This window comes from Protopterus annectens, chromosome 2.part0, assembly GCF_019279795.1.
Source record: "Protopterus annectens isolate FY-2018-M chromosome 2.part0, PAN1.0, whole genome shotgun sequence".
Taxonomy (NCBI): domain Eukaryota; kingdom Metazoa; phylum Chordata; order Ceratodontiformes; family Protopteridae; genus Protopterus; species Protopterus annectens.
The window spans coordinates 1,155,928,025-1,155,945,933 of record NC_056728.1 but is presented as its reverse complement, the minus strand read 5'-3'; the positions used below and the strand labels follow the sequence as shown (position 1 = coordinate 1,155,945,933).

The following is a 17,909-nucleotide window of genomic DNA, read 5'->3' as shown; positions in this document are numbered from 1 at the left end:
TCCTCATGTTACAGGCCTTTCAGGACTCTCTCTCCAGTAGTGTAATAGCTATACAAATCAACAGTATGTCAATGGTCTGGTAAATAAACGAATAAGGAGGAACCCTATCCTGACCCCTGTGTCAGGAGGCCATGAGGACTTGATAATGGGTAGTGTACTTTCAGTGCTTTATGATAGCAACATACATCATTGAAAGGATGAACAAACTGTCATACAGTCTCAGCATGAACATTCTGATGCTCACGAGTGGTTCTTCAATCCTTCCCAGGGCCAGATCTTCTGCCCCTGAGGCCAGCCTTGATGTGACCTTTTTTGCTACTTGTTTAAACATAACAGCTATTTTGCCCTGGTCCCTACACAGAGGTCGACACTAAGGGATGCTGTTCTGCATGCTTGGCTCCTGCACACCTTTCCCCTGCACCTCTGATGCCAAAGTTCCTATAGAAAGTCATCCGTTACAGATCTTCTGACCATGGCAAGTACGGTTCCCCTTTCTGTGATCTCAGCTAAAATACCTGCTCTAGATACTGGAATTGATTACGGATCTGATTTCTCCTGTTTCTGGTCAACCACACCTGAACCTAAACCCTTCAAATGAACTGCTTGTTTTTTCTAGTTCTAATGATGGGCCAAAGATGCCAACATTTCCAATAGTTATTTACATTCTTTCAACTTCTTGGAACCTTCCAATAGAAAAGTGTACTGTAGCAAATGGAAAAAGATTTCCTATATAGGCTGCTTCTAAACGCCTAGACCATTTTCAGCTCCCCTAGATGTGCTGGATTCCTTAGCTGGACTTCTTTATTCTCTTTCTAGTTAATCCACCATTAAGATGCAGTTGGTGGCCATTTCCAACTTTTATACTGGTCAAGGACAAATCCCTTTGTCATCTCTGTGATTACCCAAAGCCTTTTTGAAAGGTACCTTTTTAATGAGATGCCCAGTTAGGGACGCAGTCTTTCCCTGGGACCTGCCCGTGGTTGTACAAGCTTTGACTTCTGCTCTTTTTAAACCTTCTGCTACAGCTGATTTAAAGCTGTTTTCTTGGAAAATGCTCTTTATGTTGGCTATCACTTCACCTAGAAGAGTTTCATGGCTTATGGCATTTTCCTGTGTTCCTCCTTATTTGGTCTTTTGCACAGACTGGATTTCCTTTTACCATAACCCGTCCTTTCTTCCCAAAGTGGCAGCAGAATCTAATATGAATCAGTCTGTTCAGCTGCCTGTCTTCTTTTCTAGTTTCAGTAACAAAGAGGGAGTATATTCTTCATTGTCTAGATGTGCACTGTTATCTCAGATTCTGCTGGGATAGAACTAGACATTTCCAAAAATCATATTTATTATGATTGCAGTGATGGGTTCTTTTCTAAATATAAATTGGAGAAAATCTGCAAGGTGATCTTGTCCAGATGGTTATCTGGATTGTATCGCCTTTGTTTACTCAAACAAAAGCCTATCTTTTCCTTTCAAGCCTAAGGCACACACCACTAGGCAGTTGCCACTTCCATAGCCTTTAATTATGCCTCCTTGGATAAAATCTCTTCAGCGTTAACATGGTCAGGTACTCATAATTTTTGTTACAAGCTACGCATTCAGTCCAGGTCTAGATTTGCCAGTGGGTTCACTGTGTTGTGCAACATTCTGTCTGAGCGCTACCCTTTTTTGACTGGCTGGGGATTCGGACTTTGTCTCACAGGTTGAGATGGACAAAAATGACGACAACAGGTAAAGCTATGAACTTACCATAATGCTAAAGTCAGGTTATTTTGTTTCATCTGTCTCAGCCGTTTTTCTCACTGTTTCCCCATCCAAATTGTCATCTTAGTGTTTATCTGTTTGAAGGTCTTACAGTCCAGCTCAAAGATTTGTTGGGACTCTGTGGTCCGTTTTCATAATTTTGTATCATATCTGGCCTGTTTTCGCTTCTGTATTGTGGGTTTATGTGCTTAAGGGGCAAACTCGATCTGAGGAGTAGTAGGCTTCCAGGGCATTATGGGAGAGGTGGAAGAGTTTTGGAGCTGAAGCCAGCATCTGATGTGATTGGATCCAAGGGAATCCACAGGGTGAGATGGGTGGAAGAAGACAACACAGATCTAAGTAAGTACATAACTTTAGTTTTTCAACCCAAAACTGTGAAGTCTGATAAACCATAAGGTTGTGTGTTATTCCAGTCACTGTTACTGTTGCAGAAGATAGTAAAACAGTAAAGAAGATAGTAAAATATGAAGACTAAGGGTGGTACTGTCTTTCTGTTTGCTTTTCTTTCTGACATTGGTATAGAAATGGTTATAAATGAATATATTTATAAAAAAATTAGTGTGGAATAGTCAGCCTCAGGCAGGATGAAGACACACTAGTAAGCACAAACAAAAAAAATGAACATACTCTGATGCAAGGTAACTTCTAATCAGCAAGACATATGACAGAATGTTATGTCAGTGGTATGACATAGAAACACTTGATGCAGATAGGAGCAAAATAATCCAAAAGAAATGAAACAAAAGGCATGTATACGAAGTAGAAAGAGGCAGAGTTGGATATAAAATTATTCCACTTGGCTCAAACGGGAACGCAGCAGCAGAAAGTTTGACTCTTAAAAGGTTCTGCAGATTTGCACAGTTTGAGTCCCGTAAAACATGTGGGGGGACAGACAAAAGTAAAAAAAATGGTTGGGCTGGATTGGGGAGGAGTTTTTTGGGGGGAATGTGTTGCAGAAAGCTGAAGAAATTGTGATTATTACATGTTCTCCCTACATCTGTGTGCGTCTTCTTAAGGCATTCTGACTTTTTCTCACCTGCCAAAACATTCTGCTTACTGGCTACTATAATGTTCCTTTGCATGTAATCTTTGCAGTTGCCCTTGTGTCATGAGCTGTGGTTGGAAGTAATCTGCAAGCATTAGTCCACTTACAGCATTAGTCCACTTACCTGGTTTAGCAATAATTAAGTACATAAAAAAAATATTCAGAAATAGTTATACATGTGTTATAAGTGTAGTGGTGTGTGAGCAGTGCCATTTCTTAGGACAGACCTGAGATGATGAATCATTCTGAGGAAGTTGAGCAGTTTTATGACTGTAACAAGGTACGAGAATTAACTTAGGCAAGGGACTTCCAGTAGTTCAGAAGAGGTGCATGAAGTGATTGGAAACCTGTGAAGGAAGAAAGAGCTACCATGATATCAGAATGTAAAACTGAGTTTAGAAAAGAGTTATTTTTTGGCCCTCCAGACCTCATAGAACCATCAAGCACATCCCCATTCCCTTAATTGTACGGACATCCTGACATCACAGCATATTAGGCATGAAGACAACAGTTGAGGACTATGATGAGTCAGATTTTACCACGTTTCATGTTTCATTTGAGCTTGCTTCAGAGCAGCATGGCCTGCTTTAGTGTTTTTATTTTTAAACAAAATATAAGCTAATAAAGATATTTCTTTGTTTTTAACTTACTGTAATGTCATGTATTTCTAATACCTAATTTGAAATAATCTTAAATCCTGGAGGCCAGAAGGTGGAAATGGTTTGGGGTGGTAGATGGGGGCACCACCAAAAAGGTTCAGCTTGGGCCTTCCAGTTGCTAAGGCCATCTCTGATTGCACTTCTGACAGAGAGCCCATGTAGAGACCTTTGTCTCTCTAACACTATTTCTTGCATTCTTTTCTTGTGATGCAAGAGTAGGACCAGTAGTTCATTCCAGGTGCAGAGACCCACATTTGTAAGCTTGACTACTTAGCAGAATATTGTAGAATAGTACTGTAAGAGATGAGCCAGAAACAAAGAAGCTTCATGTAGGAATTCATATTCCTGTACATTAACATGTTCAGCCTTTGTACTTTCAGTAGTTCTTTCACTTCCTGTTATGCTAGATGATTTATTCATTACATTCTCTCCCTTTCTTATTCTGGGATCCTGTAATCTTTCCTAATGTTTCACCTTCTGGTTATTTCAGTGAAGTGAACAGTAGATGTTATGTAGTCCTATCTCGCCTACATTCTTACCCGTGGGTTCGGAGCCGAATATTGGCTCCAACCCGGCCGATTATACTAGCTCGAAGTTTTTCATTGGCTGGGCTAAGCAGGTATCCCATGGTGCACTGCTCCATATCCCCAGATCTCGTTTGCCGCTCGTGTAGCTTGGACGTGGTCTCGCTTCGCTATGGCTAAGTACCCTCTTTTTCTTGACTAAGAAAAGTTTTGATTCATATAAAAAGCTATTTTCATAGCTATTTGTCTAGTGTGTCTCAAATTGTCTAAAAGTTGTCTAGTTTAGGAATGTGATTGTGTGATTGTTGTGTGGTATCCCTCTTACTGTTCCCTCGGGCTAGGCCCGTTTCAGTTAGAGGGCCTAGTTCGCCTCTGTGCCTTCTGTGTCAGTAGGTCCAAACCGTTTAGGTTAGAGGTTTCGGCTACCCTTCCTTGTGGTTTGCTATCCCTTTTTTAAGTGTGTGCTAGTTTTTGGTGTGGTTTGATCACTGTTTAGTGCTGGTTACTGCTAGAGTCATTCCTGCCTTTTAGAGTGAACGCCTGTATTTGTGAAAGTCTTGGTTTTGCGTTGTGAGCGCAGTAGTTAATATGTCTAAGGATACCAAGGAGCACAAACCTTCCGGTTTTAAAAAGTGCTCGAAATGTGGGTATAAAATGTCCATTACCGATGGGCATTCTATTTGTGTCTACTGCTTAGGAGCCATCCATCTGCAGGAATCATGCAGTTATTGTCATGCGTTTAGCCCAAGAGTTCTCCAAGAGAAAAAGAATAAACGTTCTCCAAGAGAGAAAGAATAAGCTAATCTTAAAGGGACTTTTAAATCCCTCTTTTGAAGAGGCTATGGGTTCTACTTCTAGCGGTAAGTCTAAATCTGGCAAGTCAAAGAAGAGATCTCCGGCTCCGTCAGCTTCATCGGAGCCCCCGGAGAAGATATCTAAAACTGCATCGACCTCCTCGGCTCCACTGTCCTCGGGGCCGCAGGAAGGATCGGTATTGATGGAACTGGCGTCGGCTCCAATTGTATTGGAACCTGCTAGGAGCGGATCGCCCAGTCTCAGACCAGCTTCTCCTGAGACTAGATCGCATTCTCCATCCCTGTCCTCCAAATCCTCCAGGATCCTTTCGTATATGGATGTGGATAGGGTGGTTCAGAGGCTCCTCCAGTCACCAGTTTTGGCAAAATTGTTTTCAGCTCCGATCCAGTCGGCTCCGGAGCCCGTCCCGATCCCGTCTTCGATCATTCCTCCTCCGAGCGCATCTCTGTCTTTGGAGCCGGAGTGTTCGGCGTCGCTTGATGTCTGTAGGCCGGCTTCGATGCCCCATTTGGCTCCATCGGTGCCGGCATCGGCTCCTACCCAGTCGGCTCCATCCTCGGGGTTCATGACTTGGGATTCTTCGGTCGGTCCCGAGGGGGACATCTCGGGGCTTACTTCGGCTCCGAGCCTCCCTCTCGGTGCATCGGCTCGGGGAACTCCGACCCCCGTCATGGCCTCGGAGACTGGCTGCTCCTCTGATTCGGGGGGGGCGGCCTTCGAGTCTGTACGAACCGCGTTGGCCAGATCGTCAGCTACATCAGGTGGGGCGGTCGCTCTGTTCCCCTCCACTCCGGTGAGAGCTTCTGATCACCATCCATCTATGGACAGTGAAGCACCAGGGCCTAGGGATACCCACATGAGTGGTCCCCAAATTTCTGAGGGTCCCTCAGAGTTCGTACCTGAGGAGCCTCCCAGAAAGAAAACATGCAAGAGGAAGCACATAGATTCCCAAGATGAGTCCCTCACCTCTGATAGTGACCTTGAGGAATCGGAGGGGTCCCTCAAGTCATCCTCTGATGATGTTTCCTTCTCCAGTATCCTGGAGATACTGAAACAAAGAGGTGACTGGCCTTCCAAAGCCCCTTCCGAGGAGGAGTCAGTATTCCTTAAGGCTTTTGGTACTCAGCCCTCCACCTCCTGGGTGTTGCCACCCTTCGAACTCCTTGACCTCATTTGTCGAAGGGTGTGGGAGAACCCCGATTCTGTGGAGCCCGTGCCCAGGCGTCCCAACAAGTTTCTTTCTGCCCCCCTCCCCCCAGGGCAAAGAGTTTCTATCTAAAGGAGTCCCTGTAGATGCCATGGTGGTGGCGGCAGCCACCCAGAAGGAAGTAGCAGAGTCTTTTTCATCCGTCCATCCTCCTAACAAGGAGTCTAGGACCATGGATCAGTACAGGAAGCGTACCCTCTCGTCAGCAACCTTCACATTACGGTCGCTGAATTACTTGTCTCATTTCACTCGGCTCCAGAGAGATCTCAAAGAGTTAGGAGGTACTCTTGCGGGTAACGTACCTGAGGCGGTGGCTCAGATGGTTAACGCCCAGGTCTGTACCCTCAACTCCATTGTTAATTCATCCATGCGGCTCATTTCGTATGCAGCCGAGGGAGCCAGTAGGGCAGCAAGCTCAGGGGTCACCCTTAGAAGGCAAGCCTGGCTGCGCCTGTGTCACTTTGCAGAGGCCTTCAAGTCTTCCTTCACCGACGCCCCCTTTGATGGTTCCTCCTTGTTTGGGACCAAAGTGAAAGACACCCTCACCAGGTGCGAGCAAGAGGGAAAGACCCTGTCTGCCGTAGGGGTACGTTTTTCCCTTCCTTCTAGGCCTTATCCCAAGGGGGGGGTTCAAGAAATCACAGAGGCTTTTCCCTGCCGCACAAGGTGAACACCCCTCCAGAGGCAGGGGAGGGGGGGGTTATTCAGGGAGACATCGCCCCAGAGGCAGAGGGGCTCCCCGCAATTCGGTAGACCGCAAATCTTTTCGTGGCTCTCCATACTCTCGTTCCTTATATCCAGAAGCCTGGGAAAGCATTACCCAGCACTGATGGGTATTATGGATAGTTTCCAGAGGTTATCTCATTCCATTCTCATCAGAATCCCCGCCAGTCAGAAGAATCCCAGATGTACCACCCAGTCAAAGGGATCAAGCAGCCTCAGAGGTCTCACTGCTGCTAGAAAAAGGAGCCATCCAGCGTGTCCCCTCAGACCAAATCGGATTAGGGACTTACTCAAGATTCTTTTTGGTGCCGAAAAGAACAGGGGACCTGAGACCCATACTAGATCTCAGCCAACTGAACAATTACGTACATAAGTCCAAGTTCCGTATGGTCACACTACAATCGATTCTCCCATTGTTGGGAGAGGAGGTATGGATGTGCTCCATCGACCACAAGGATGCTTACTACCATGTAATGATGGACAGAGCATCCAGGAGTCACCTACGCTTCCGGCTGGGAGCCAGTCATTTCCAGTTTTGAGCCTTGCCCTTTGGTCTCACCACAGCCCCCAGGGTGTTCACCAAGTGTATGGCGGTGGTGACGGCTCACTTGAGACGTCAGGGATTCCAGGTGTTTCCGTATCTGGATGACTGGCTCCTTAACGCTCCCACCAGGCATCAACTAGTTCAAACCAGGGACGCTACCATCAATCTATGTCACCAGTTAGCTATAACAATAAATTGGAAAAAAATCTGCCTTATTGCCCACACAGCGTGTCACCTTTATAGGAGCAGAATTAGACACCATTCGAATGCGAGCATTTTTACCACAAGAAAGGATCAGAGTACTGCAACAACAGATACACGTGCTGATGCCCCTGAGACAAGCGAAGGCAAGATGGGTTCTCCAGCTCCTAGGGACCATGGCAGCAGCAATCATGTTGGTCCCCCTAGCGAGATTACACATAAGAATTCTCCAATGGCTCCTCTTTGTTCACTGGTCATTCCAAAGACTTCCACTGTCTCATCGCATCTTACTCATGGAAAGTTGCAAGCAGGACCTCGGTTGGTGGCTGTGCACCAACAATTTGGATGGGGGAAAGCCCTTCGTTCCACCCATCCCGGTTGCCACGGTGACCACGGAAGCCTCCTAGATGGGGTGGGGGGGCATTAGCTTGGCAGGACAGTCCAAGGCACGTGGTAAGAACACGAGATACATCTGCACATAAACGTCCTAGAGATGAGAGCAGTGCTTCTTGCGTTGCAGGCACTTCAGAATGTTCTTCCTCTAGGGACGATTGTGATACACTCAGACACCATGTCAGTAGTGTGGTATCTGAACAAGCAAGGGGGAATCAGGTCTTATCCTCTGTGCAGAGAGGCCATGCAAGTGTGGCATTGGGCAGTAACTTCCCAACTATTTCTGGTTCATAGGTTCATAGGTTCATACTAGGCTATCTGCCCTGGGGCATTTATAAGCCTAGCCCGATTGTGTTTGGCTTACGTCACCCCTTGATTTGAGTATACTGTGCCCTTTTTAAAGTTTAGTTTACTGTGCCTCTGTCTAATAGTGACACGGAAGTAATCCCCGGGACAAACCTACGATCCCCCATCCACTCATCAAGATTCTTCTTGAAGAGAGTCGGTGAGGTGCTCTGCCTAACATGAATTGGAATTCTATTCCAGAGCGAAGGGAGCCTCTGGGTTATGAATCTGTCCCTCCAGCATGTTCTATTTATTTCTGTGCTGAGGTTCGAGTCCCTCGAGCGTGTGGCTCTAAGGGATTTAGATTTACTGAGGTGGAGCATGTCCATTAATTCTGGGTTGGACATAGCTTTATATGTCAGGCATAGATCGCCTCGAAGTAGGTGGTATGCAACTGAGTAGAGCTGGAGTTTTTTTAACCGAGCAGCATATGGCATCTGTTTGAGTCCCTTGATCCTCCCGGTGAGGTACTTTTGGGGTCTTTCTAATTGCTGCAGGTTTCGGGTAAGGTACATCCCAAAGGGGGCATTGTATTCTATGATGGGCCTGATGAGGGATGAATAAAGGGGCACGATTACCTCTCTTGATCTAGATGTGAATCCTTTCATGATGAGGTGGGCTATGTAGAAGGTCTTTCTAACCACTTTGGCAATGTGGTTGTCAAAGGAGAGATTGCTGTCAACTTGGGTCCCCAGATCCCTAATTACTTTCTCTGTACTTAATGGGTTACCACCTATGTGGTAATTTGTGGGCACATTGTTTTTGCCAAAGGGTATGACTATACACTTTTTGGCATTTAGCTTTAGACCATGTCTCTGGCACCAGTTATCAGTCTCTGCGAGACCTTTTTGAAGGATGTTTGTGTCAGCTGGAGAGTCAATTATGGCGCCCAGTTTGCAGTCATCCCACGTTGGCCTGTACTTCAGAAAAGTAAATACAGAACAAGAGAGGTCCCAGGACAGAACCTTGTGGGACGCCACTTGTGACCGGTTTCGAGTCCGACATGGCTCCAGCAACTCTGACTCTGTGGGTTCTGTCTTTGAGCCAGTTTGCGACCCATCTTGTGACATAGGGGTTTATATTTAGGCTGAATAGCTTATCTATGATGCCCGAGTGGGGTATTGTGTCAAATGCCTTTGCGAGGTCCAGATAGGCTGTGTGGACTACCTTCCCTTCATCTATGGCCTTGGTGAATGTTTCGAAGAAGTCGACCAGGTTCAAAAGGCAGGATCTTCCCTTGACGAAGCCAAATTGGGTAGGATCTAGTGTCTATAGGTCCCCAATGTCTTTGTTTATGAGTTCCATGATGATCCTCTCCATAGCCTTGCAGACTAGGCTAGTCAGGCTTATGGGGCGATAGTTTCCAGGGTCTGTAGAGGCGCCACCTTTGTGGAGTGGGACCACTGTTGCTGTACTCCATTCTTTGGGCACATATCCTGTAGTGAGGCTGAGATTGTACAGCAGTTTTACATGAGGGATTAGTTCTTCTTGGAGTTCATGTAGGACGCAACCCGGGACGCCATCTGGTCCCATGGAAGCAGTGTTTTTTGCTTTGGAGAGGCGGCCTTCACCTGAGCATCAGAGATGTTTGCGAGGCTGCACTCTGCCGGGATAGATACTTGCTCTTTTTTGGGGGGGGGGGGAGTTTGCAGTGAACCTGTCTGCCAGGATATTGGCGATGTCTGTGGGTTCAGTGTATTTTTTGTTTAGAATCAACTCAGAACAAGTCTAGGAGTTGCATCCCAGGTTCCTAACATAACTGAAAAAAGCCTTATGATTGTCTTTAGTGTCCTGTGCAATTTTTCTCCCGAAGCTGGCCTTGGAGGATTTTATGAGGGATCGTAATTTTTTGCTAGTACTGATCAGAGATGCCTTCCCTTTTAGGGATTTTGCTCTATCATGTAGTAGCTTCCTCCTTCTGTTGTACAGTTTATTTATGGCTGGGGTCCACCAGACTGGACGCCTCCCTTTGGATGATTGGGTCTTGATTTTGTTTGGGATAGCATGATCCATGCATTCCTGGAGATGTCCGTAGAATGCGTTTATATAGGATTCTGCAGTTTGGGCCGTAGTTTCCACTGGCCCTGGGGCCTTGAAGGATTCCACTTCGGTTTAGAGAAGTGTGAAGTTCGCTTTTGAGAAGTTTTTCACTGTGGTTTTCTGGGCTGGGGGTGGGGTCAGAATGTGGATATCCAGTGAAATTAATTTATGGTCTGATCTTACCAATGAGGGATATACTTCTGGTATGGAGCATAGAGTCCCCATGTTGGTAATGATCAGGTCTAGTATGTTTTCCCCTCTTGTGGGAGTGGTGACTAAATTCCAGGAACCTTTGGGCTAAGGTGCTGGGGCTTGAGTAATGCTCCCAGTCTATGTTTGGGTAGTTGAAGTCACCCAATATAATGGTGTTCGGAGAGATCTTCATGTTCTCCAATGTTTTTAGGAAAGCCGAGTGGGATTCCTGACTTTGAGAGGGTGGTCTGTAGGATGCTATAAACTGAAAAGCAGTCTTGCCCACTGTCAGTTGCACATGGATGGTCTCTGATACTTCGTGCAATGCCACTAACCTGGAGGTGTGGATATCCTTGATAAATATGGAAACTCCCCCTCCTTTTGTGGTTCGGTCCGGGTTTTGGGGCCGAAAAGCATGATATGAGGTATAACCTGGTAGTGGTGGGGTGCTCTCTGGAGCCTTGAACCAGGTTTCTGTCACTGCACAGATATCAATGTTCTCCATACTGAGGAGAGCTTCGAGTGCGTGCATCTTGAGGTTAAGACTTCTGGCGTTTAGCAGCATTACCCTTAGTTTCTTGTTCCTTGTGCTGTCTATGGAGGTGGGTTTGACTTTTGAGCCTTGCCTAAAAACGGCACTATAGAGGTGGCAAGAGCCTTTGCCAATATCCGAAAGCCCAGGGGTAACAGGTGAAAGCCGTCCCTAGTGAAGCAACGTGGCTTGTCGAGCATGTCATCCCAGGCTGACAGACACTGGATTTGGTGGCAACGCACATTCCGGGGATGTCCAATGTGATTGCGGACAGACTAAGCAGAGCTATCCTGATGCCTTACAAGTGGTCCCTGAATCACCTGGTTGCAGAGCAAATCTTCAGCAGATGGGGTCAGCCTTGCTGCGACCTTTTTGCCAGCCCCCTCAATGCGAAATGCAGCAACTACTTCACGCTGATCCCCCCCACAGGGGGAGTCACCCAGGGACGCTCTGGTTCACGATTGGCCCTCCAAGTCTGCTTTATGCTTTCCCTCCGTTTCCCTTGCTGTCAAAGGTGTACAGAAAGCGCAATCCTTGGGAGGCAGAATGATTCTGATTACCCCACACTGGCCTCGCCAAGTTTGGTTCCCCTTTCTTCAGCAATTCACTGTGGACATTCCTTGGACTCTGGATCCTCAAACAGATTTACTGACAGACATGTTGTGACAGTTCCACCCCTCCCTGATGACCCTCCGGTTGACAGCCAGGCTACTCCACGTCCATCGTTAGTCAGACTTCATAATTTTTCACCAGAAGTGGTTCATATATTATTGTTCTCTCATAAACCATCCACTAGAAAAATTTATTCTAGTAAATGGAAAAGGTTTTCTATCTGGGCACATACCAGAGGCATTGATCCTTACACAGCTCCAATAGCTTCAGTTCTGGAGTTTTTGTCCATGCTTTTCCATCAGGGTTCCGCAACAGCCACCATCAAAGTTCAACTGGCAGCGATCTCTAATTTCCACGTAGCGAATGAGCCTAGTCTCATGGCGCATAGACTATGCAAGACGTTCCTGAAAGGTACTCTATTGCTCCGTCCACCGGTGTCCGAACCTATCATGCCCTGGGATCTCAATTTTGTTCTACAAGCCCTTACTTTACCACCTTTTGAGCCTGCAGCTACCTGTGAGTTGAAATTCTTGACCTGGAAAACAGCCTTCTTAACAGCAATCACTTCAGCAAGGCGAGTTTCAGAAATTCAAGCACTCTCAGTCAAACCCCCATATTTAGTCTTCCATAAGGACAGGGTCTCTCTCAGACCATACCCCTCGTTCCTTCCTAAAGTGGCTTCTGTGTCTAACCTAAATCAGTCCATTGAGCTGCCTGTTTTCTTTCCCCACTTTTCCAACAAGGCAGAATTTAGATTTCACCAGTTGGATGTACATAGACAATTACACTTCTATCTACACCGAACAAAAGATATCTGGAAGTCGGACCAACTTTTTGTTTCTTTTTCCGAAAACCGAATGGGTTCCCCAGTATCCAGGGTCACACTGTCTAGATGGATATCTAGTTGTATCTCTTTCATCTATCAAGCAGGAGGTAAAGATCTGCCATTTCCGGTCAAGGCTCACTCTACTCGGGCTGTTTCCACATCCACAGCCTATCAAGCCAGATTGTCAATGGATGATATATGTGCTGCAGCTACTTGGGCTTCTCCTCACACATTTGTTTCTCATTACAAATTGGACGTGGTCTCCTGGGGCAGGTCTTCCTTTGGCTCCACAGTTCTCAGGAGTATTTTCCTATGAGCCACCCAGGATGTAGGTGCTAGGGACGCTGTCCCACGGGTAAGAATGTAGGCGAAATAGGACTACATAACATCAAGAAGTTATGTACTCACCATAACATTCGATGTATGTAGTCCATCTCGCCTCACATTCTTACTTACCCTCCCACCTTCCCCCTGCCAGGAGGATTTGGAGGTTAGGTTGTCATCTGCAGAGTTCCCTTGCTTAGCTTATTCTTTACATGGATGTGATGTGTGCATGGAGTACAAATGAGTTTCGCCGCAAACTAGATCTGGGGATATGGAGCAGTGCACCATGGGATACCTGCTTAACCCAGCCAATGAAAGACTTCGAGCTAGTATAATCGGCCGAGTCGGAGACGATATTCGGCTCCGAACCCACAGGTAAGAATGTGAGGCGAAATGGACTACATACATCGAACGTTATGGTGAGTACATAACTTCTTGTTTTTAGTCTTGGTATTTCTTAACCTGCTTGGCAGACCTTCTCCTGAAGTATTAGGAGTCCTTGACCAGTGGCTCTAGTCATATTTGATGAGCTGCATCTTCTCTATTCCACTTTGCTTCACAGTTCTTCATTACTTTAGTCTCAACTGAGCCATACACGCATACCTGATGAGATGACCCCTTGGTGTGCTTATGAGGGCAGAGACTTCTTTGGAATTTAACAAATATGGCTGACTTTATGTTTAATGCAAGGCCCAGGGTAAGTGATCCTTGAAGCATGAAATAGAGCTGCTGTTACCAGCCGAAGGCTCCATAGAGCCAATGTACATTGCATGCAGGAAGGAACCTCAGCTCCATTCTCTTCTGGTTACTACCCAGAGGTTATGTATATCATGAAATGAATGCATGGGTGCCTGCCTACCCTCTCCTCCACCTTCAGTGACATTACTGCTACCTCTGATCTTCAGCAGTAGTTGGGAAAAGTGACTACAACCCAACCCATCATTCCCTCTTGTTCTTCTTGATTATCATGGTTTTTCACTGCACTCTGGTGATTAACGTCACAGTCGGGGCCAAAACCTTTCCACAAGTGGGCAGCAATCATGATGGAGTAAAACATATTTTTGCAGTCTGAACTTGCTGATTTCTACCCAACAGGTATTCATACAGTAGCGATCCCATTCTTTCCGTACTTTATTGCCATGGTTCTGCAGTATAACCCCTTGAGAGATGTGTTCTTCCTCATTGAGATAAATGAGCATTCTCATGAAAACAAAATCTAACAAGGGGGTGTTAAGAGAATTTCAGTGACTGGTTGCCAGCATACTAAAGAAAAAAAATGGTATTTTTTCAACTTAAACTACTCTCCCTGCAGAGGACATAGTCATCGTGTCATCTTGTGCATGCTCATCTGCTCTTCTTAATTGGACCATGTCTGAAATGTTTGCAGTAAGACAGATAAGCCCCTTTTAGAGCTTATGCCTTCAGTGCCTTGGCTTACCCACCAACCAGACAGAATCCATTCATGAATTCATTTTGCCTGTATTATAACCACCTGCTTTCCCTTTTAACAACTGGTCTAATCGATACAAGGATAATGATTGCTTAACTGACATAGTTAAGGATTTCCTGGGGGAGCCCCTTCATTTTTAAAACTCTACAAGTTTTTTTTTCTGTAAGGGATGGGTCACGGTTGTTATATATCAGAAATAAAGAGCAGGCTTAAAGGTGTTATTCCATATTCCTTTGTTTCGTGGTGAAATAATTCAGAGTTGTACATTTTTGGCAGAAATCACTTTTGCTTGTTTTTCTCAGAGTTTGGTTCTTTTTGGATACCAGACCAATGTGTTTTTGACTATTAGGTCTTCTCATGATCAGATGGCTACTCCCTAAAACACACACCTGAATGAATGAGAGCAGGCCAGGAAAATCTGCTAGTTATGCATTTATTGGCATGGTTTGATTTTTTTTTTTTTGCTGTTTGCAGCCCCAATTCCACTGAGCATACCCATTAATGCACCCAGGGTTCAGTGTGCAGTGGGTGTTGAAGACATGTTAGCCCCTTCCACAGGTGACATGCCCCCTTGATTCCAATACTCCTGTGAGATTTCTGTTTTTTACTGGAGATTCAGTCACAGAAACACACCCGGGCATGTACTCCTGCACCCACCTCTAGGGAGAGGCAAATTGGCAAAGGCATTTTACTGTTTTTCTGCCCCACACCAAGCCCAGTATGTGTTCAAGTTGCTAGTTGAACTCTGGTTGCCTGTTTTTTTTAACTTGATATGCCAACAAAGCTGGCACACCAATGCTTTTATGCTTAAATTACTATCTGAATTTACTTAAGTTATGGAGCAGCATTTTCTTGTTCATTCTCCAAATTATGAAGATTTTCTAATACTCCCTCAGTTTACTTTAAATACTTAAATACTGCAGTAAGCCTTCAGTTTTATTTTCCTGAATATATTATTAAAAAAAAAAAACATTGGACGTAGACAGGGATGTCATAACACCTTGAAGCATATGGCAGATTAAGAGCTTCATGTTTCATTTGTGTATGGGCAGGAGCATAAAATTACTTTATAAACTGTTTAGCTTCTTCTGTCATGCTTTCCATCTAGGCTGTGCATTCTACCCTGTTTCTCTTTCAATCATTCACCCTGCCTCATTCAGAGGTCCATTCTGTGTCCTTTTGTGCTGGTTTAATGCTGTGATGATTAATGCACATGTTTGTAAGGCCTCTGTACCGTGGAGTTCTACTGTCATGCATCATTTGGTGGTACTTCATATTCTGAACTTGCTAAGATTCCCCAGATATGTAGTGTCGCTGATACTGTTTGATAAATTGTTGTTGAAAAATCAACCATGTACTCCAAAGGTAATAAACTGGTTTAAGCACCTTCTTTTTCAAGTAGTTAATTTGATTAAATTAAACTTATGATTGTGATATGCATTGTTATATTTATTTACGTTTATATACATCTTTTTCCTCTAGGATCTTTACAAGTCATCTTTCCTGTATTTTGAGAATGTGTTCTACAATGACATGAGATTCCCAGAGTGTAGAGATCTAAGCAGGTACCATCACATTTTACACTTTCTGTGCTGCTTATTTGCTTGCTTATTTTTGTTGTTTTGTTTCTTAATTTATTTACTGCCCTTCAGTCTGAGTTGTTGGTTAGAGCAGATTTTCCTGTCCATGGCTGTGCTGGAAGCTTGAGGTTTTTGTTGTATATTTTACTTAGTAGTCAGTGATTCACAGTCCTCTTCCTCCCTTTAAAGGATTGACAGTATCTCTTGCAGTAGAGCTGCCTGTTAGTTGAGAGTCGCGTCACTTGGAAAAACTCCAAATAAGGGTAGTAAAATGAGACGTTGCTAGGAAATATTAATTTAGAACTTTTCTTTTCAATACTTCCCCTTTTTCTGCTTTTGGTAAAGGATTCCTGACTCTTCACTGCCTGATAGGTCAAAATTTTGAATCAAGGTGACATCTTCCATAGAAAAGTTGCCTAGATCACTAGAAGTTTACAACCCAAGCAAGGGTAAGATTGCTACTGACAGGAAGTAAATCTAAAGAGCTGTAAGCTGTGCTAGTAGGTGTATGTCTGAACTAGTTTTGCTTTACAAAAATCTCTGGTAGACTTACTGAAAAAGATGTACAAGTTTTGTAGAGCTTTCTTTCACATTTTACATATTTGCTTTATTTTTTACTAAAAGAACAACTTCAGTGTTTTGTATTTTTTTTCACATGTATCTTTACTTAAAAAATGCAGTTTTGTGTACAGCTTTTTAAATTTCTCCTGCCTTTTTAGACCTCAAGTGACTTTTCTTGAGAACTGTAAGAAACCGCTTGGGCTAAAGGTGCCTTCCTTTAGTTGCTCTACCAAGCCCCCTGCCTTAACAGACCGTTTAAATTACTGACTTCTCTCCTGTGCCAGATTGTCATATTGTTGGACTACATTCCCAAGCTGCATCTTAGAAACATTATGCTTTGCCCACTGGCTCTGTGTAACCACTTCAAAAAGATGTGATTTATAACCACTGAGTTTTCTACAATAGCAGAGGAGTTGAAGCTTTTGGTGAGCCTAAACTGTTCCCAAAATGTAATTTCCAGTGCTATATATTATTACTCCCTTGCCTACAGTCCACTACTGAGGTACACAACTGGATGCCCCCCCCCATCTTTTTGAAAGGACTTGGTTAAGCACAGCCCTAAGAACATAATTTGTTGCATTTAACTGCACAATAAACATTTGCCTTTAATAGTCACTGGTTAGTACAGGGGGTCTACTGGAGTCCTGCATCATTTGGAATGCATGCTCAAAAACCAGTGTCCAAATAACCCTGTCTAGTCTTTACTTTCAACTAGTATCCATAAGAAAAGTGTCCACTGTACTGTAATAAAGGACCTAGTTCCTGTGATATATTGCTGTCCCAAGAATGCCGTCACCTGATTTCTTGAAGGAATGGTAGACTGTGTCATAATGTCTTTCATGCAGTTTGTTTGAGGAAGGAAGATGGGAAAATGTATTTGCTTTACTCTATAATGCTTTCTCAAACAAGTCACAAAGTAAGATTAACACCTCTGTCAGTATTTTCCCAAGAAAGCCTATTCTGCTGAATATCTGAAACAGAAAGTTTGGCACAATTTATGCTTTAGTATAGGCCAGAGCCACTGCCTCATACCATCACCAAATATATCTCTTACTTCAGGTGTTTATGGTACTAAGAGTCCCCACAATATCCATTTGTACCACTTGAAACAGTTTCTCAGTAATTGGTAAAGGCTTCCAAGCAGCCTTATTTTTTTCCTACTTTTCCAAGCATTTGGTGCTGCTCAGATTTCTTGCAGTACTGTCTCATATGTTCTCCATTACCTGGCCAGTACGACTTTTGCTGAAGACTTATTTTTGTGCACTTTGTGACCAGGTAGACTGAAGAAAGAATATCAATGGATACGGCTTAGTGTTTAATGGTAGGCTGTTATTCTGTAAACTGTTGTACCACTTGCCTTCCCTTGTTCTATAAACTGTTGTTACCATTTGCCTTCCCTTAGGTACCCCCTTTCTATGTAATAAGCATTTGTCCCAGTTTGCAGACTACTCTCAAACTTGAGAATCAGGAGCTAGCTTTATTACCTTCACCACGTCCTGTATTGTGGGATATTTGAACTGTGTTTGTCACAACTCTAAGTAATCCTCCTTAGTTCTGTTTCCGAAGAAGGCCTAGTA

General features: G+C 44.4%; 1 protein-coding gene across 1 annotated transcript in view; it reads left to right on the top strand.

Annotated features, from left to right (window-relative positions):
* SNAPC3 (small nuclear RNA activating complex polypeptide 3) overlaps window positions 1–17,909 on the top strand; it is a 451,523-nt gene that overhangs the window by 345,651 nt on the left and 87,963 nt on the right. The window contains exon 6 of the mRNA XM_044061357.1: window positions 15,674–15,756. Within this exon, the coding sequence (XP_043917292.1) occupies window positions 15,674–15,756 (83 nt within the window). The remainder of the gene's footprint in view (window positions 1–15,673; window positions 15,757–17,909) is intronic.